This window comes from Lathamus discolor, chromosome 6, assembly GCF_037157495.1.
Source record: "Lathamus discolor isolate bLatDis1 chromosome 6, bLatDis1.hap1, whole genome shotgun sequence".
Lineage (NCBI taxonomy): Eukaryota > Metazoa > Chordata > Aves > Psittaciformes > Psittacidae > Lathamus > Lathamus discolor.
The window spans coordinates 30,648,089-30,668,262 of NC_088889.1; the positions used below are offsets into that span (position 1 = coordinate 30,648,089).

At 35.7% G+C, this 20,174-nt stretch overlaps 1 protein-coding gene across 2 annotated transcripts in view; it reads left to right on the forward strand.

Annotated features, from left to right (window-relative positions):
• TRIP11 (thyroid hormone receptor interactor 11) overlaps positions 1-16,658 on the forward strand; it is a 34,227-nt gene extending 17,569 nt beyond the window's left edge. For both annotated transcript variants that reach the window (XM_065685660.1, XM_065685661.1), the window contains 10 exons: positions 1,588-1,728; positions 1,920-2,113; positions 3,589-3,752; positions 4,072-4,175; positions 4,514-4,613; positions 10,286-10,367; positions 11,173-11,287; positions 11,816-11,938; positions 13,230-13,377; positions 14,870-16,658. In XM_065685660.1, the coding sequence (XP_065541732.1) occupies positions 1,588-1,728; positions 1,920-2,113; positions 3,589-3,752; positions 4,072-4,175; positions 4,514-4,613; positions 10,286-10,367; positions 11,173-11,287; positions 11,816-11,938; positions 13,230-13,377; positions 14,870-15,078 (1,380 nt within the window). In that variant the 3' untranslated portion in view covers positions 15,079-16,658. The remainder of the gene's footprint in view (positions 1-1,587; positions 1,729-1,919; positions 2,114-3,588; positions 3,753-4,071; positions 4,176-4,513; positions 4,614-10,285; positions 10,368-11,172; positions 11,288-11,815; positions 11,939-13,229; positions 13,378-14,869) is intronic.
• The last annotated feature ends 3,516 nt before the right edge of the window (positions 16,659-20,174 follow it).

The window sequence follows — 20,174 nt, forward strand, 5'->3', positions numbered from 1 at the left end:
GCATGTGTTTTGGCCTGCAGAGTTTCACTCGGTGGTTTAGGCTTTCAGTTTCACAAGCATGTTACATTTGTCTGGATGTTTTTCCTGCACAGATCCTGTTACATACTTTGTGATCACCATGGAGAACTAGAAAATATAGTATCAAAACAGTTTTGTATTTTATGTGTGTTTCAGAAGATGATGTGACATTAACAGAGAACGTCTGCCTGCAGGTTTATGGTTCTAGGGCAAAAAGAATTTTACTGTAGTCATAGAAGTGGGTAATAGTCATAGAATAGTTAGGGTTGGAAAGGACCTCAAGATCATCTAGTTCCAACTCCCCTGCCATGGGCAGGGACACCTCACACTAAACCAGCCCACCCAAGGCTTCATCCAACCTGGCCTTGAACACCGCCAGGGATGGAGCACTCACAACCTCCCTGGGCAACCCATTCCAGTGCCTCACCACCCTAACAGGAAAGCATTTACTCCTTATATCCAATCTAAACATCCCCTGTTTAAGTTTTAACCCATTACCCCTTGTTCTGTCACTACAGTCCCTGATGGAAGAGGTCCTCCGCAGCATCCCTATAAGCCCCCTTCAAATACTGGAAGGCTGCTATGAGGTCTCCACGCAACCTTCTCTTCACGCTGAACAGCCCCAACTTTCTCAGCCTATCTTTGTACGGGAGGTGCTCCAGTCCCCTGATCATCCTCGTGGCCCTCCTCTGGACTTGTTCCAAGAGTTCCATGTCCTTTTTATGTTGAGGGCACCAGAACTGCACACAATACTCCAGCACAGTACTCAGCTTGATTAATAAAACAGATAATTGAAGCTAATAAATATTAGTTATGAAAACAAAGATTTGTATACTTTTATCCAGCATATTCAATATGCATTCAAAACAACATGAGACAAAAGGTAAAGAGCATGGTGGCAAGTTTTCAATAACTGAAAATGTGTTCATGTGTACATGTCAGTTCTGTGTAAATGACATACTTTCAGTTCTTTATATGTCTATGTGATGTTGTAAACTGCATGTGAGAGCATTATTAGTTGAAATTTGACATCTGAAAACATGTTGAACATTGTTGTGATTCATTGAAGGCTAATCTTCAGGAGTGAGGTCATGCTATAGTTTATTTTTTTAAGATTTCTTTATGTGTTAAGTTGTATTAAGTACAGGCAAGTTGACCTGCCTAGGCTGATGCTTTACATGTGCATGGCCTAATAAACGGGTATAACAACTAACAGATTTCTAACACCAGGGGGAAAAGTGAAGTTTTCAAGTATACAAGTGGCTGAAACACTATGTACATAATACATATCTCATCTAAAGATAGTTAGGTATCTGTTTGTTGCAGCAGTCAGTTAAGACAATGCTTCTCTATACTGTCTTTTGATTATAACTTTGTCTTGTAATATGTGAGTGAAATAACTTTAAAATAATATTTTCCCCAAGTGTTGTTTTGTGTTATAGGGCCATGAGTGTCTTGCCCTTTTCCTTCTTACATCAGTATTGTCTTTAAGCTCTTATGGGCAAAGACTGTATCTCCTTTGGTAAAACTGTTTGCTGTGCTTGAAATGCATATTTGTGTCTTCAACAGGGCAAGACAGGAGAATTGAATCAACTGTTAAATGAAGTTAAATCAATGCAGGAAAAGGCTGTTACTTTTCAGCAAGAAAGAGACCAAGTCATGGTAGCACTCAAACAGAAGCAAATGGAGAGCAGTGCCCTGCAGAGTGAGGTACACCACCAAATAATTTACAGTTGCAAGAAATAAAAGAAAAAATAATTTCTGTATTATTTTTTGTAACAATCACTTGTAAAAATAATTTAAAATCTATACATGTGCAGTGTGCTTCCATGGACACGTTTTAAGTTTGCTTACATTATGAAAGGTGATAGTACGAGTGACTTAAGGTATGTTGTACACAGTTACAGCATTCGCGTGAGAAAGAGCAGCGCCTAAATCAAGAGCTGGAGAGGTTACGCAATCACCTTCTAGAGATGGAAGACTCCTACACACGAGAAGCTTTAGCTGCGGAAGACAGAGAGGTCAAGTTAAGAAAGAAAGTTTTGACTTTGGAAGAAAAACTCGTGTCCTCATCTACTGCAGTGGAGAATGCCAGGTAGTCTTTTAATTTGTACAGCAGTAGCATTAGCTGTAGATACCACAGTTAGCTACACTGGTACTTGATGGCTGTATTTTACAGAATTACCATTCTATAGCATGCTAAGTACTTGAGAAAACAAAAAGATAAGAACTTTCGTTACTCTAAATCAGAAAGGTGATATGAAATCTACTTTACTGCTATTGAGAATTAAGGAAATACTTGTCCTTTTAGTAGCAGCTATTGAAATCTCACATGTATGACTGTGCTTAGAACTAGAAACAGCAAAAATTCCTCAACCAATCAATCTAGTTGTCTGTTAAAGAAGATGGACTAAACTTTCTTTTTCAAGTTAAGGCTTCATTCAGTTTGAACTAGTTTTATGCACAAGTACACATGCTTTACACCTGATACCATGGAAAGTATATACTGCTGTAAGATTTTTTTTCTTTTTAGCCTGTGTAAAGTAGGATGCTTTGAAGTTCTCACAGGTAAAACCTGGGAGGCTAGAGCCAGTTGTGATCATGGCAAATAAGTAAAACACCAGAATTTTCAGCCAGAACAACGAAAACCCAAGTATTAAAATTAACGAATGCTTATCTTGGCTGTTTTAATACTGTTTTATTTAAAGGAATGTTGGTTACTTCAGGTGCCAGAATGCTTTTTTGATCTTGTCAAAATGAACAGGTTTTTTAATCAAAAAGTAAAACAAAAAAGTATGTGTGTAGCTGAAGTCTTCACATACTAAAGATGGATTCCACTCTTAACATTCTCAGTAAAGAGATTCTGAGTTGAGCAGAATTTGTTGTGAAAAATTGTGGAGAAATGGGAGAGTTGGGAGAAGGCTGTGTAAAAACTGTTCATCAGAATCTGTCTTAATTCTTCATCAAACTTGTCAAATACCTTTTAAGAAAAATAGCCTATGTGCCACCTGATAGGTACTCTTTCAAAAGACTAGCATAGGAGTAAGTCAGGTTCATAATACCTTTGCATAAGAGGAAGTGAAGTGGAGCATTCAATGATCAGTATGGAGCAGGATATACTGAGTTCTTCAGGCTTTAAAAGTAAAAATTCGTAGAAAGACCTATTGATTCATCTAGAAATTGAAGCAGATAATTGGCAAGATATGGAGGGGGTTTTTTGTTTAAGATAAGATAATGTTACAATAATGAATAACAAAGAGTAGGTTTTTCTTTTTCTAATGCATTTCAAACAAAAATGGGGGGGTTTATTGTAAAAAATTTTATTATCAGACTTATTTAGAATCTTTTGTTAGTTGGTGGGATTTTTCATCTGGTTGGTTTGATTTTGGGGTTGTTTTTTCGTGGGTGTTTTTTTTTTTTTTTTTTCAAGGAGGGACTAGTGAACAAAAATTGCCTTCATTTTTATAAATTGAGCTGAAAAATTAAAGGTAGTGTATTTTTGCTGGGATTTAATTTTCTCTGTGATTACTTCTGTTGTCTTAATAAATAACATATTTTATTTTCATGAAGTCATCAAGCTAGTCTGCAAGTTGAATCTTTGCAAGAGCAATTAAACCTGGTTTCCAAGCAGAGAGATGAAACTATGTTACAGCTCACCATCTCACAAGACCAAGTGAAGCAGTATGCATTGTCACTAGCCAACCTGCAGATGGTACTAGAGCAATTCCAACAGGGTAAGTTTTGTCAAGAAATAGCAAAGATTGCAGCAAGTATTTTTTGACTGGCATTGTGGTGCTTTTTAAATATTAGTTACCTGGTTTCCTTTTTGATAGCTTGAATTTCAGAATCTGATATCTGTTAAAAAAATTGTAAGGATACAATTCTGGCCCTGTGAAAACTGATGGTCAATGTCCCATTTAAGAAATTTGAATTCCACCCCTACCTCATGAAGGCCAGATTTAATAATTCTGAGGTTTTTGCAGTCACGTATCTCAGAGTTACATGCTGTGAATTAAGATTTTCTTGTTTGGCTTTGTATTTTTAACCCTTTAGAAGAAAAAGCTATGTATTCAGCAGAGCTGGAGAAACACAAAAAACAGGCTGAAGAATGGAGGAAAAAAGCGGAAAACTTAGAAGAAAAAGTTGTATCACTACAGGTGGGCTGAATAATGAAATTGAGCTGTATGAAACTGAATGCTAGTTCTTGAATGAATTTTTTGTTTTTAGCTGCTGTGTTGAGTGTAACTGTCTAAGAATGCATTAAGTTACGTAATTATTCTCTCTTCCTTGGAAGAGAGGGGGGCACTAAACGGTTAGCTAAGTAGCATTCCTCTGCTGACCATCAGTTTTCTGGGGATGTTTACAACCCAGTTATTCTAAAGAACAAGTGATGTAAGTCTCCACATCTGTTACATTTGATTTATGTTGTATCAGCGTAATAGTGGTAATGAACTCCCTTGCTTCTCTTTTTGTCTCTTTCCTGCCCTCTATTCAGGAAAGCTTAGGAGAGGCAAATGCTGCACTGGATGCAGCATCAAGGCTTACTGAGCAGCTTGATGTCAAAGAGGAGGAGATTGAAGAACTTAAGAAAGAAGGTAACTACTTCTTTTACATTCCAATTAGCTCAGGAGACAATATAGTATTCCTAGAAACTTATGAAATTCATCTCCTATGAGGAAAAGAGTAATTCTGTGCCATCTTTAGAGTTTTTTTGCTGTTTGTAAAGCAAAGTTGAAGAAGTACGCTTCTGTTAGGAACCTTTCTCAAACAAAAGTCCTATATGGTTGTGGGGTTTTTTGTTCCTTTCCTCTCTCCTCCCCCCCCCAGTACCAAGGCCCTTAATATAGCTATTAAAAAAAAAAGTCATTTTAATATGTGTATATAGTGCCAAATGTCATCAGACTTTCCCAAGTAACTAACTACCCTATTTGATGTAGACACGGGAATACAATCAGGTAGAGAGTAAGGGTGTGCTGTTGGCAAGAGGTGTAGAGGGCACAGTTCTTGCACAGATGTGAGATTGTCTGAAGAGATTATGTGGAAGATCTTGGACATGTGTTTAGATTGTATTTTTAGTTCTCTTCTAAAATAAACTTCCTGATTTCTGATATTTTGAAAGATACCTTCTGCATTGCTCTCAGATTAAGTACTCTAATATTTGGTGAATGTCATTACTTTGGGTTTGAAAACAAAACTTGGCTAGATGGTGGAGTTTGCCAGAAGAAAGAGTTTTGAAGAGTATTTATAGTGAGGGTGGTCAAATGTTGGACTAAGTTACCCAGAGACATGGAGTGTCTATCTAGAACGATATTCAAAACCCGACTGGCCATGGTCCAGGACAGGCTACTGTAGATGGTCCTTCTTGAACAGAGGGTTTTGGACTAGCGGATCTAGAGGTCCCTTCCAACATAAATTTATTTGATTTTGTGGTTCTGTGAATTTTTTGGGGTATGGTTTTGTTTGGGTTTCTTCATGTTGAGCATTAAAATTACAGGAAATCCTAAAAAGACACAATAATATTTTACTAAAAAACAGTGCCACTTCAGTGTATTTCTCTTTTATAGCCTTCCATTATTTAATGTAATCAAATGGAAAAAATGGAGGTAGCTTCTATACAGTGTATTTGAATATCAAACATCAGTAAGATTTATAAACTGAGTCACTCACTTTGGGGTGACAAAATAGTTATCTGAGTAACATAAGGTCAACTTTTTTTCCCACTACTGCATTAATTTTAGTTTTCATGAGAAAAGTTGTCATAGCATTAGCTAAAGTAGGATTTAGAACTAATAATAGTTCTTCTGGATTTCTGTACTTACATCTTAGCCCTGACATGTAATTTTGTCTGCAGTGTTCCATTAAACCAAGAGGGAAAGTTAACTTCTCTTTGTCTAGTTCCATGACAGTTCTGCTATAGGTGAACTTAGTACTGACTGCTGAGGGAATATTAGGCTTTTTTTCTTTTTGTGTTACTGTCTTCATGTATATTTTCCTTCTTTGTTTTCCCAGATGAGCTCTACTTTGTCTTTCACTCTTTATTGTGTGGGTCACCATATTTTACTGCAGCATCCTCTGCTATGGTCAGGCTTTCACTGAGCACATGGGATAAGTCTAAAACCAGAGGAAAACTTGTGGTTGGTCTCTGAAGCATCTCTAAAAAAAAGGAGTTTGAACAGCAAAGATTTGCTTATTCTCCGTGGTTACTTAACAGATTTTACTTTCTGGGTTTTTTTCCCCCATGTCTGGGGAATTTTGAGTGGATGACTTTACTTCAGGTTTGCTGAGGCAAGACCTGGAACATATCTCTGCTGGATGCAGTGGTAACTCTTGCCCTGAACATACAGAACTAATTGCTTTTTAATTTTAAATCATGATTTATCTTACTTTTGAGAAAAATTTATTTTTTTTGAGCATACTTGCTTATGATCATATAGTTGGTGTGTAAAGTCATTTGAAAGTCTTCACAGTTGGAGCATAAACTATTAACAAGTTACAACTTCTCTACTATATAGTTGAATGAATAATTTAGGTACTCAAAATTAGTTGTGTCTAAGCACAATTTGACATCCAAATAGGAATGTTTCCTGAGTTCACATATTAATTTTACAAGCTAAATTAAATTTCAAGCTGCTGCATGAATGTACAGCTAAACACATTTGGTTTTAACTTGATGTATCTGTATCTTTTTGCTTTGCCACAGACATTCACAGCAAAAATTTTCAAACACTGTGGGTGGAAATTAACTTTGGCATAGGCAAATCTAGTACTGTCAATTAATTAATTTTGATTGCAAACCTTTGCATATGAAAGCAAGAGGGATTTGAACTTTAAGGGGAAATGGAATCTCAGTATTTTATCAAGCTATGTTGTATTGGCAAGCAATTTACTTGTTAAAAAAAAATTAACAGGGGATGGTTGCATAAAGGAAACAGCACTTTAATGTTGTTGTAGAATAAATCATAATTTTTATTGAGGGGAAAAAAAAGACCACTCCATTTTCTCTATTTACACAAGAAAACATATAATAGCTTATTGAAAATTGTCCAAACACATTCCCAGACACAGTTTTGTTGGCCAAATCTTTTGAAGGATTTTTTTGAGGATTTTTTTGGCAGGAGAAGTTATTTTAATGGAAAAATATAAGATGTACCAGATGCAGTTTTCTGGATTGCCATAAATGGTTAACAAATTACTGGAGGCTGTTGTAAATGTCTGGTTTACAGCAGTCCATACTGAATTTTGGCTCAGGTCTTTTTTGTTATTCAGTCTTTTCACATACACGAAGTACGTGTTTGAGTCCTTTTCAACTCTTAAGACTCTGTTTTAGAAGGAAATATTCCATTTAAAAAATATGTTTAATGATGAAGTTGCATAGCTACTGTGGATGGAATATAGCTGTTTAGCTGTCCTTAAAAGTTGGTCCTCTTTGATATGAAATCTTTTTTGCCAGGAAAAAAATAGAAAAATAGAAGACAGCAGTGACATTTCATCTAAATTATTGATAAGTTTGTTCTAAAATTTATCATGTGAATAAAAGTTGAAAAGTAAACTTGTGATTGTCTTGCTTTGTAGAGCAGCAATAGCAACAGCATAAGATTTACTTGAAACTTATTTTCAGATTTTGGGTTTCGTATCTTTCTGAGACATTAGTAGTTTAATTTTTTAAGCCACTTTTACTCTGTGGAGACCCAAATAGGAACTAAACTTCCATATACGCTCCTACAACTGTTAACATTCCATAATTATATTGTAAATGTTTTTGTGGTCCTATTTAACCACATTTACAAAGTAGCATAATTTTAAGTAACTTGAAACCTTGAAAGCATGGATTAATTCTCCTGTGCCTCACCCTGGTGTTTTGAGAGAGGGGAATGCTGAAGGGCAGTCATATTGTTGGAATGGATTTCAATGCATATGGATGTAGTTGTTATAATATATCTTGTTGTATAATACATATTTTTTTGTTTGGTTCTTAACTTGTTTTGAATAAGGAGCTTAATCCTTATGTTACTTGAGTAAGAATTTTCCCAGCATGATACTAGTTAGTTTGTTCTACTCTGTACTCTCTAAAACTTGTATTTGTGAAGTAAAATGTCTGTATAAAGATGTGGAGTATCTGAACTAGGTTGTAAGCATTACACAGCCCAGCTCTTTCATGTAGATACATGAAAACTCTGTCGGGGTTCTAATAGAGTTACTGGTGTTAGCTGAGAACCATGTTGCATCAGCATAGTTGTGGCATGCATTTATTAAAATTGAAAGTCATGTGGAAGCTAAAGTGGAATGTTTTTCATGCATCCCAGATGATTTGAAGGGTATAAAACTTTATGAAAGTCCCTTTTCTTACAAAGATATTGAGGCTTTGTGGAAATTAACTACAAAGTAGATACAAGAAAAGTGTATCGTTTTGTGGGTTTTGTTTTGTTCTTTAAATGAAGCATTTCTGATTGGCATGAGCTCAAGAAGTGTTAAAATGGTAGGGAAATTTGTTTGGCACAGTTTCCATAAGATTTGAGGGTAAGCATTCAACCTTACAGAGCGAGATTTTGTACTCTGTTGATACAACTGTAGGGTAGAGTTGGTCTTCACATGGGCAGTCCATGTTATAATATACATGTACTTTTGTATGTCTGTTAAAAAAAAAGAGGGAGTATTTTGCAGAACCACAGTGTGATGAAAAATTGTATTTTTGCTGTCTTTAGGTAATTTGTAGTTTATCTTCTAAGGATACTTTGTATCCTGTAATAATTTGTTTTCTTGTCTAAGAATGTTACATTGCCAGTGTTCTTGAATCTTATGTTTAGGGATTTTAATGAAATAAGTTTTTCTAGCACTTCTACTCTGGCTTTTTTGTACAAACTTACATAGACCTGAACATCAGATGCTTTTATCCAGTTTCTAGTATATCTGATTTTTTCATAATCAGAAAAATTTGTGCCTTGTTTCTTTACAGTCAGAATGTTGTGAAATAGTTACAGCAAGTAAAGCTTTCAGGAGGGTTTGGTTTTTTTTTTTCTTTATTATGGGCTTTATTTTTTAGTTTTGTGGGAGGTCAGAGGAAGCCTGAATTACTGATGCAGAATGACTGGGGTAGTTAAGTCTGTTTTATATTTGACCTAACCAGTAACTTGTGTCTGTGGACTTTTGGAATGATGTTGTGAGGCTCAAGTATGTAGATAGTAGACAAATCATTGTTGAAGGTCAGGAATTTCAGAAAGCTGAAAAGTTATAGCGCTACTCAATGCACGATCTAAACTCTTCTAATAGTTCCTTTTTCAGGTTTGTTGTGAGGAAGAATAGTCCTTTTTGTGGGCCAAGAATGTCGTGATCAGTATTGTGTTATCCTACATGAACTGATTTCAGTGCAGCCACTATAGAATAGTTTCAGAAGTTGAGATCAGTGTGACAAAACCAAAAAAGGGCAGAAAATTTGTGCAGTGGCTCCCAGCACACTGCTACACAACCTCATGTTAATTAACTTGTAATACTGGCCTATTCACTTAATTTGCAGGCCATGATGCCTCACTGAAAGTGTTTGCCATTTTCCTCTCAGTTTTGTCTTTGGTTCATGGTAGCTGTGCCATTTTTAACTGAATGCTTGTATTCCCAGATGTACAGGAAATCTGGCAAAAAAGGAAAGCCTTTCTTGCCAGCATACTGAATCGTGAAGCACAGCACTGGTTCCAGGATGCATTAGTGTGTCACAGCATGCTGTTTCAAGAGCTTGAATCAGTTATCAGGAGCAGGAAAGGTCCTAACAGAAGAGAACCACAACAAGTAACTGATGTTGCCCTGCTAGCTAGTAATTCTCCTGGGAGACTGGAGAACTCCTTAGTACTTCAAGGCTCTAGCAACTTGATAGTGGAGCATGCAGATTTAGGAAGTATTTGAGGTTAGGTACTGAGGTCAAAATACCTGATGACAACATTCAGTTTGGTCAGATGATGAGAGAGATTGCCAGCACAGCACTATAGACCTTGATCAAGAGTTTCTTTCCAGTTCTGTATTATCTAGGTGGAATAGAGCAGCTCATCACACCTTTTGCAATTGAGCTCTTTTCTGTGTATTCCTGTACTTGAACACTGAGTATTGTTCTGAAAATTTTAGCTTATGATTTCAAGTAATGATCACTTAAGTTGACATTTTTTTAGAAAAACGAGCAAATTTTGTTGGTTTGGTTTCTCTTTGGTTTTTTAAAGCACCATCATTATTAGTAAGTTTTGCAACAAAATTTAAATTTTTGTTTATTTGGTCTGCCATTTTATAGGTGAGATCAGAAGAGAAATGTTAGAAGATGTACAAAATAAACTAATGAATCTTATGAACAGCACAGAAGGAAAAGTGGACAAGTAAGTCTTTAGTGAAAGATTTGGTATACGCTTTTGGTTTTCATTTCTCACAGTGTACAGATATGTTATTAGCACAGATGCAAGAACAGTGCAACACTGTGCTTCTGTGTGTGGCCTTGTAATTATACTTTGATTATTTTGACATTTTTCAATTGCTTGGTGGTTGTAAATAGTAATTTTGATTAGTAAAATAGCAGTGTAAATTTTGATTACTGGTGTGTTACTTAAGTCAAAGTGCTCTTTTAATAGCATGAGCTCTGCAAATGGAGATTAAAGTTCTTGATAAACATCTGTTATAATGTTTAAGGTGTGAACAGCAAGCCCTTCCGTGTAGCTGGCAATACCTGGATGTTCTGTAAATCTCTCTTTAGTAATTTTTTTCCCCTTCTCTTTACCAATTAGAACCGAAATGGGGGATAGGCAAGTTGGTTTCCCTGTCCTCTTCATTTACATCTTGATCTGGGAATACACATAAGTATCTTTTAAAATGCTCTCCTGAATCAAGATCTTAGAGTAAGCTCTTTCACTGATTGTAGTACTTACATCAAGATTAGTGCATGTACAATGTAGTTTCATCTTTTTGCATACAGTATTTCTAGTACTGTCCAAATTGACATTTACTATGTAAGAAATGTTGTAACTTGTAGGGGAGGGAAGTGAGTGAGTTACCCTTTTAGTTCCTTGTATTAGATTTTTTTATTTGGATTAATGTAAGTTAGGCAAGAGTATAAGGAATAAATAATAAATTACAGTATCAACTGTTACGTAAGAGCAGACTGTATAACAAGCTTCCTTTGTTCTGCAGGCTTCTGATGAGAAATCTCTTTGTTGGACATTTTCATACTCCAAAAAATAAGCGTCCTGAAGTGCTAAGGTTAATGGGCAGTATCTTGGGAATAAAAAGGGAAGAACTTGATCAGGTAATGCTTTGCAGAAAAGTAGACTTCCTTTTTTGTGTGCAGTATCTTTATCTGAAAATAGAATGACTTGCTGTTAAACTAAATGCCCCTGCACATCTTGTGGGGAAAGTGTGGGGTTTTTTATGTGGGACATGCTGATCTGAATGGAATCTTCTGATAACATTATTTTAGTAGAATGGATCTGATTTTGCTGAGGAATGCTAACGCATTAAAAAAGGGATTTAACTTTGTGCTATTGTGTATAATAGCTGGAATATGTCTGTTACAGAAAAGTAAGCCAGTTTTGTATGTACCACTAGGTATTGTGAAAAATGTGGGGCTCATGTTTTTAAATAAAAAGCCATGGTTTTAGATTGCCAGTCTTCAGAAGGCAGAGAAAAAAGTTTTAACAGTAATTAAAGTATTTATCTGTAGGATTCCCACATAGTCATGGTAAATAAATATAATGAGCACAGTGTTGCAGTTTTCTTTACCTGCTGCTTTATTTTTGGTTTCCAAATTATTATTATTTTTTTTAATACTTTCTAGTTATTATCTGAAGACCAAAGAGGAGTTACAAGATGGGTCACTGGCTGGCTTGGTGGAGGAGCTGGGTCAAAGAGCGTCCCTAGTACACCTTTGAGGCCAACTCATCAGAACGTTTTTAACAGTGTAAGAATTAATTGTGCATTCTCTATGCTTGAGTGGAAAAAATAGGGCAGTTGCATATTAATGCTGATGTTTGGTTCATCAGTATATTGAGTTACTGATGCTACTGTGGCTTGCATTATTTGCTTTGGCGTAAGAGTTTGGGGTTTTTTGGTTTTTTGGTTTGGGTTTGTTTGGGGTGTTGTTTGGTGGTTTTTTTTCTCAGTAAGTAAATAAACAAGCATTGATGACAACTGTACAATATTAAGTGTTGGGCTAATACAGAAATCCAGTTACTGTCCCACTGATTCCTGGGATCACTGACTTCTTACAGTATGTACTTTATCTTGCAAACTGACAGTGCTGGAGGTTAAATATATGTGGGGGTCTGTAATACTCAGACAGCCATGACATTATATTTTGATGACTGTGTTTCCATGTGTGCTTGAAATTTCATTTGAAAGGTTTTCTTAGCTGCTGCAGCTAGTCCCTTTTACATGCAGCTTATAAAGTTGATACATTAAGCTTTCAAATACTGTAAAGCAACAGTTTTCATAGAGTGGTCTGTGGGAGCAGTTTGTCTATTGAACTTTCCGTTTTGCAGACCAGTAAATAATGCACTCAAGGATAGAACACTGAGGGACTGGGCTTTTTGGATGAACCTTAGATATTTTTCTTGCTGAGCTAGAAGAGTATGTTGAGAATTGAGTCCTGTAAAACATCATAAAAAGTGTAGGGATTGGTTTTTGACCACTAAAATAATATAGGCACTTAAGCCACCAGAAGTTTGTAGTCTGATTAACTACAGATGTAAAAGAGGAAAATAAATGCTTTATTAAGCCAAAACTTTTTTTTTTTTTTGTGATGCTACTGACACCTTCAACATTTCTTTATTCAAGACTTTTTGCCAAATAAAGGAAGTAATGGGTTTTAAGAGAAAAGTTGCAAATTTATGTTTCTGGTGGAGTGATTTGCTTGAGCATGATCACAGGAAATAAATACTGTGATATCAGTCATTAGCAGCATGGGATGCTTTAAATCCATAATGGAACTATGGTGGAAGTATGTGTGTTATCTTTAGAATTTTATCAGTTTCACAAAAATACTACTTCCTGAGATCCTAAAACCCTGTGTATTTTGTAAATAAATTTCAATCAGTAAGGACTACTTAGTACCACATACTTAGTACTAAGTATGCACACAAAATTTTTGGGAGACTGTTGATGCTTTCTTGGTGTATGTATGTTTGTGTTTTTAACTTACATACTTTTCAACAGAGCTTCAGTAAAATGTACTAACTGGTAGCCTCATGTAGTCTTTTTCAGAATTGTTTGTGAAATTCCTCGAAACGGAATCTTGCCCAAGCCTTCCTCCACCGAAGCTCTCTGTTCATGATATGAAACCTTTAGGAGCAGCAGGAACTGTTAAAACTATCAGTACTCCATCCAACGTTCAAATGCAAGGTAACATTTGAAGGAAAACTTGAATTCTTGCACAGAACATAAATAACTAAAGGTAGAATTTCCAGGGGCATTTCAGTGATTTTTGTGCTTCCTCTTGTGAGCTAGGAATTTGATTTCTCCCTTCCCCCCAGCTCTCTGCCTGCAGTTTCATACTTTCTCTTCTATTTCTTTTTTTCCTTCCCCCACCCCTTCTTCCCATGGCTTCTGTACCCTGCTTCTTGAAATCTCAATACAAAAGATCATAGGGATCAAATTTTCTTTGGTATGGAGAGGCTTTAACAGCACCTGTTAGAGCCAAACAGATGCTGTGCAGACAACTCCATATGGTGTATCACTAAACCCAGTTCTGATTTTTGGCATCCCTGTTTATCAGCTTGGGTCTTACTGAGTGAAGAATGCAAGTAATAGCAACCTGGTAATGCCTGTCTGTTAGATAGAATCTGATTCCTCAGGGAGGATGGACATAAAATCAATTAAGTATATGGCCTGATATGAAGTCTCTGTAAGCTGTGCATGAGTGTTAACTTTGACTTTTTCCTATGGCAAAGAAGAATTATTCTTATATTATGCTTGTTGAAATGAATGTATTTTTGTCTAAGTAATGCAAGAACTAAAAACTTTTTTATGTGCATTTAAGCCTTGACTTTAATGCAGTCCTGCTGATTTGCAGAAGCTTGTTTTGATTCAAACTTTTATCAGTGAATTGAAAAAAAAACACCAAAGCCTACAACCCCAAAACCCTGTAAGTTGTGTAACTCTATAGAGAGATAAGCTAAAAACCCACTTTGAATTCGTATAAAATAGCTATATGTTACAAAGTATAAATATTTAATTCATAATGTGAATTAGATATTTATATTATGAATTATTATATTTGTGAATTATGAATCCGTATTTCAGTGTGAAATACTAATTCATCTCTGAAAGCAGTCTGTATTTATTTTCTTAATAAGCCTAAATTAAGTTTCATTTTCTTTTTACTCTTTTTTCCTTGTACTATAACAGTAATACAATCGGTAAAGTACCTTGTTTACTCGCAAAAAAGAAAAAAGAGAAAAGCCAGTTTCCTTGTGTGGAAGAACTAAATTTTTGGTGCCCCTTGTCCATACAGGAGCTACATTTCTCGGTGTTTTAAGTTTTTGTTTCTGGAAATAAACCGTATGGTAGCAGTTTTTAAGTGCTGGACACAAATGTCAGTAGAATATCCACACAGAAATGCAGTCAGTCTTGTAACTCATGGCCTGAAGTGTAGACATAGCAATTTTTCAGTAAAAGAAGCAGTGGCAGATGAGATCCAAGATAAGAGAGAATAGAGAGAATGAAAGTCCTTGAGAGTGCTTGCAGTCTATAGCAAGAAGATAGGATTTTCATGTTGCAGAAGTAATAGGCAATTTTAGAGCTTGTTTGTGAAGAAATCCTGTAAAAGTGGGTAGAATTATGAATGCTTTCTAACAAAGTGTTTTCGTTGTTGGGTTTTGTTTTTATATTTCAGATTCTGCAGTCTCGGTAATGGGCAGGAGACCAGACACAAATCCATTTTTAGCACCTCGATCTGCAGCAGTGCCTCTCATAACACCTGCCAGCAGTTCTGGTCATCTGCTTATGAAACCTATTTCTGATGCACTGCCCACTTTCACACCACTGCCAGTGTCCCCTGATGCCAGTGCTGGAGTTGTACTAAAAGACCTCCTGAAACAGTAGATAATCTTGTACCAATACGGTGATAGTAGCACTTTAAGGAAAATGAGAACACTATGATGTATATAGTTTACCACTACGAGGCCTTCTGTAAAAAGTCACATACTTTGCAATTGTACCTAGCTTTTTTTTTAATTAGAAACTAACCAGTGTTTTGGCAATTCTAATGGTGGCATGAATAGCTGCCTTCTTTATAGTAGGAGTTCATTTGGGGTGTGGGTTAAATGTTAAAATGAGAAAAAAATCCATCTTGTTGCTAGATTGTCAGAAGACAAGTAGAAGGACATTTAAATCTTAATTATACTCTGAGTTCTTTCAGTTATGCATAGACAGCGTTAACTCTTAGGTGTTGAGATTCGTTTTTCCATTAAAATGATTTGGCACTGACAGTGGCCTTCAAGACCACAATAAAAAAAAAAAAAAAAGAAAAAGTCTTCAGCCAAAATGAATTGGTCACATTCGGGGGCAATTTGAGACACCTTAATCTCTTTTTGCACAACTATTTCATTTCTCCTCCCCTTTTCCCCAGCCCAGACAAATGGCTGCTTTCAGCAGTCAAACCCATCAGCACCAAGGAATTAACTGTGGAAGTGACTGCTTCATTTTCTAGAGGTGTCCATGTGACGAAGAGTGGGTAATTTAGCAAAAGATAGGTTCACATATATAAAGACATTGTACTGTAATAATCTGAGATGTATATTTGAAAGACTTTTTATCTTGCAGGATTTTGTAAATCCAAATATAGGCTTAAAGCTTGAACACATGTATAGAATTTAAAGGGAAGAAGATGCTTACTTATCTCAAATGTGTAAATAGGTCTTTGTAAGACCAAGACCAAAGTCAATTATTCTGTAAATTTTGCTGTGATCACTTGTACACTCTGTTTGGCAGGGAAAGAATGAAGTTGCATACTAAAGGATAAAAGTCATCTTCAAAGTGAATCTGAAATACAACATCTTCCATTTAAAATGTGTAATTTCTCAATCTTTTTGTGTCATTCCTTGTTCAGTCAGTGTTAAGGTAACTGTTGTGCAAGTTCTATATTAGAACTGTCAAACTTTACTTCTCGTTTTCATTAAGATTCTGGATTAAATAGTTGTAAGAGTTATATTTAAATAAAATCAATTACTGAAACTTGTACAGAATCAACCAAAATAATGCAGGAAGTCTTTGCATTTATGTAGAGGTCAAGTAGTGATTTTCTTTTGCTGCCTTGAAATCTAACAGAGATTTTTAATTACTGTATTTACCTTAAGAACTGCTTGAGTTGCTTTTCTTCAGTATGTCAAGTGTTTCATGGAAGACTACAAGAAGTTGGAAGTGGATTGACCATATTGAATTTTTATTTGAAAGTTTTTACTCCATTAAAGACAGTTTGGCAGTTAAATTTCTGGAAGGATAGCAGCTGCACATGGTATACCAAAGTAAGTTCTGAATTATGTAATAAATGTAATGTGGATTTGAAATTACCTTGGCGGAGAACATTCCAGTTTGGTACTTCAGATGTACCTCGTCATTTAAATTGGAATGATATAGGTACTTTTTTTTTTTCTGTAACAAATACAAAGAAAACTGAAATCTGACGGCTTTTGTGCAGTCTCTCATCTTGTAATCATGTCTATTTAAAGAGATATATATATAGATATATAGATATATATAAAAAAACCAGCTTCAGAATAAAATCACCTTTTGGTGAGCCAAAGCAGAAGGAAGTGTTTAGTTTTTAACAACTATGTGACATACAGTATGAATTACAAATGGACTCATGTTGCTCACTATCCTCTGAATGTACTAACTGAGCAGATCTTTATTGTGCAATTCTTTTCTTTAGTTGCAGAGGATCTGATACGTACAAGTTTCTCTTCAGGAAGCTCTACAAATGCCAGTAAATGAAACTTAGACTTTTTTTTTTCCTGCCTGCTGTAAATCAGCTCCATTTATATAGTAAGCTGTGAGTTTGAGGAGGGAAATCTAAAACCAAGAAAGGTACTGAAGAACTTCGGTTACTCATTAAGCTACTTCCTGAAGTCCTAGGAGGTCTGTTGAGCTATGGGGAAAATTCCCGTGGCTTAAGAGGTTTCTGTTCTAGGGATGCTTATGTTACAACTAAATTACTAGGTCTTGTTGCTTTGTTAGAAATCAAACGTGCTGTGTTCCAGGCAGTACTTTTGTATTGAAAAGTGTAGAACAACTTCAGTGCCTTGTTGGTCCTTAGACTGTGTCACAGATTATTCTAAACTTCCAAGATTTGTTTTTATTGAAAGATTAGCAGATGTATTTTTTCCTCTAATTTTTCTTACGTGTTTACTTTGTGCTTGATAACTGTTTTGTATGTATTTATCTTGCCAATTTCCCACATGTATGTATGTGACTCATGTAGTCTGTCCTGTTAATTGTGGGGGTCTTTCACACAGAGTGTGTGTGGGGAGTAATTCTCTCTGGAATTTGAGCAGGTGCAGTAGCTGAAAATCTTTGTTCTTCATTTGACTTAATTCTTCTCTTTCACCTTGCTTTTTGCAGGGGAAAAAGAGTTTGGTCCTCCTAGTTTTGGTCTAACAATCTGTCAGTTATCTTCAGTGATAACGTAAGAGAGTTCTAGTAAGGAATTAATTTTGCAAACTTGATATAAAGGGGAAAAATAATATTAGGATTTTCTGTACTCCTCTTTAGACTCTTGTATTTTGCTGTTCTTTGTTCATCCTGCATTCTATCCAAAGAGAAGGAAGTAACTGGTTGATCCTTCCAGTTGTTACTGTAGGAGAACGCACAATTGCTGTGTGTTGTCTTTATTTTTTGGGTGTTTGAAGTTAAACTCTTTGCATTAAACCAGTTAGCTACAGCCATATAATTTGGGACATTATAGTGCCCAGTGTAGAAAAAATTTTTTTAACCAAATATTATTTCCCAGCCTGCATTTTGTCATTGCTTCTCACTCATTTTCCTGACCCATTTTGCATAAATAGTTACCAGTAAGGCAGAACACATATAGCAGTGACTGATTGATAAAGTGAAAGAGATGGAATGGAAGATGCTTGCCTCTTAAGAATGTAACATTATGACATGCATCATGAAAGCTTTGCAATTTTAATCCTTGATGTCATCTTGTTGCCGGTTTTAATTAACTGGCATGTAATCTAAAAGATCAAGAATAACTTTCTCAACTTGTTTAATGAGACATACTTGTAAACTTGATGTCGCATTGGGAGTAGATTTTACCAGAATAAAATTAAAATTTTTGAAGAAAAAATACAAATATTTATTTCATATGGAGAGACATTGTTATACCATGGAAATAACAAAAATAAGTTTCATGCATTCTTTCAGAGAGGTCTTCAATTTATCTAGACATCCAAACCAAACTAGTGTTTGTGTTGATACGCTTTTGTCAACATTTTAATAGACATCTGGTAGTGGTAGCAGTAGGGCTTAAGGAATTAAAAACATTGCATGCATTTGTTTTATTTTGGCTCTTCTTTTCCCCCCTTCCAGTAAATTTAATAGTTTGTTGTCTTGAGTAGGTATCTTTCAGGTGGAAAGTTTGTAATTAGGTTTCTTAGAAAATAATATATAAGAACTACCAGCCTATGTTTTTTGTTCTCGTGTTACACCATTATATACTGCTGAATGCATTTGCAGCCCTGCAAAGCTTTAATGTGGAAACCAGTCTTCAATAAAAAAAAAAAAGAGGACTACACAACTGCTGGCATTCTGTTTAAAGGAAAAAATAATTTGTACATGGCATGTTGTTCACAGCAGTAGCAACACTGACTCTTAGACAATTGTATTCATCTCAAGCTTACAGAAGCTGAGAAGTACCTGAAAGCATCACCTGTTGTAACTCGAAGGCATTTTGTAGCAAGTAGTCTTAAAGCATATTATCAGCGGGAGTGTACAAGAAATGTGCCTGTTTGCAGGTGGTGGTACATCTGTTGAAAGGCTAATTTGGACAAATTTATTCCAAATTGGAGTTCAGCCATGCTGCAAAAAGTCAAAACGTTTTGCCAAACGGAAAAAATTGTATCAAGTGATTAAAGGCTTATTTTCTTTGTTGTAGGTAACAATTGGAAGATAACTTGGGTTGTTTTCATACATAAAATGGGGCATTTCTCATGCAGTAAGTGCCTGTATCAAGTAATTTGATGTTGTTTTGTGCCTTCTTTCTGAGCTTGCAGCATTGCTGGTTAAAACTAATTTCTTTTAAAGTGTTCACAGATGTTGTACATCATCCTTGAGCACTGATAGTGAATTAATCTTTCTCTACTCTTGTGTTAAGATATCCATTAAACAGCTTCTAGTAGGTAAGATTTTAAAATCAGTATTGCTTGCGCTCAAGTTTCTATCAGTCTGTGACAAACTGCCTTTGAAAAGGTTGACCTTTCTTGGTCTGTGATGAGTCAGCCAATAAATACTACAGTAGCACCAAAAACATTTCACAGGCCTCTTTAGCAGACTGAAAACACACAATTTTCTCTATTTGTAGCCATTTTGATTTAAGTTCTTTTACGCCTTGGGTTGTTTTGGAGGGGTGTTTTTTTTGGATTGTTCTTCTTGGGAACCCTACTCAGACATTTTCTGCTTTGAGGAAATGAGATGTGGCTCCTTGCTACTGGTAGGTCCAGCTGTGTGGAATGTTCCACCCAGAAAGAAAATGCCACTTTTTTTAAAGTCTGCTTCTGCAATTCTGTTTGACTCCTGTTACCACAGTAATGTACACTATTGAATGTACACTATCTAAGAGTACCTTCTTGAGAATATTATAGTTCCACAGCTGGGATGGTTCTTGTGGCTACAGAAGCTGAGCTTCTGTATTACTAGGTTCCCTAACTAGTGATAAGAATGTAGTCGTGGAGTTCAAAGCTAAACACAGAGTGAAATCTTGAACTGCTAAAAAAGAGATACAGATTCAAATGGAAAGTTCAAGGTAATAAAAAGAAGAAAAAAGAGGGATGGGATATGCCAGATGACTCTCTCTTGCCATATTTCTGTTGTCATATATTAGGTGGACTAGAAAAATGCAGCAGTCAAGAAAACCATGAAACTAGTAGCATGGTCCCAGAAGACTTGGTTTTGGGTGAAGTGGGAAAAAATCTGATAAATTT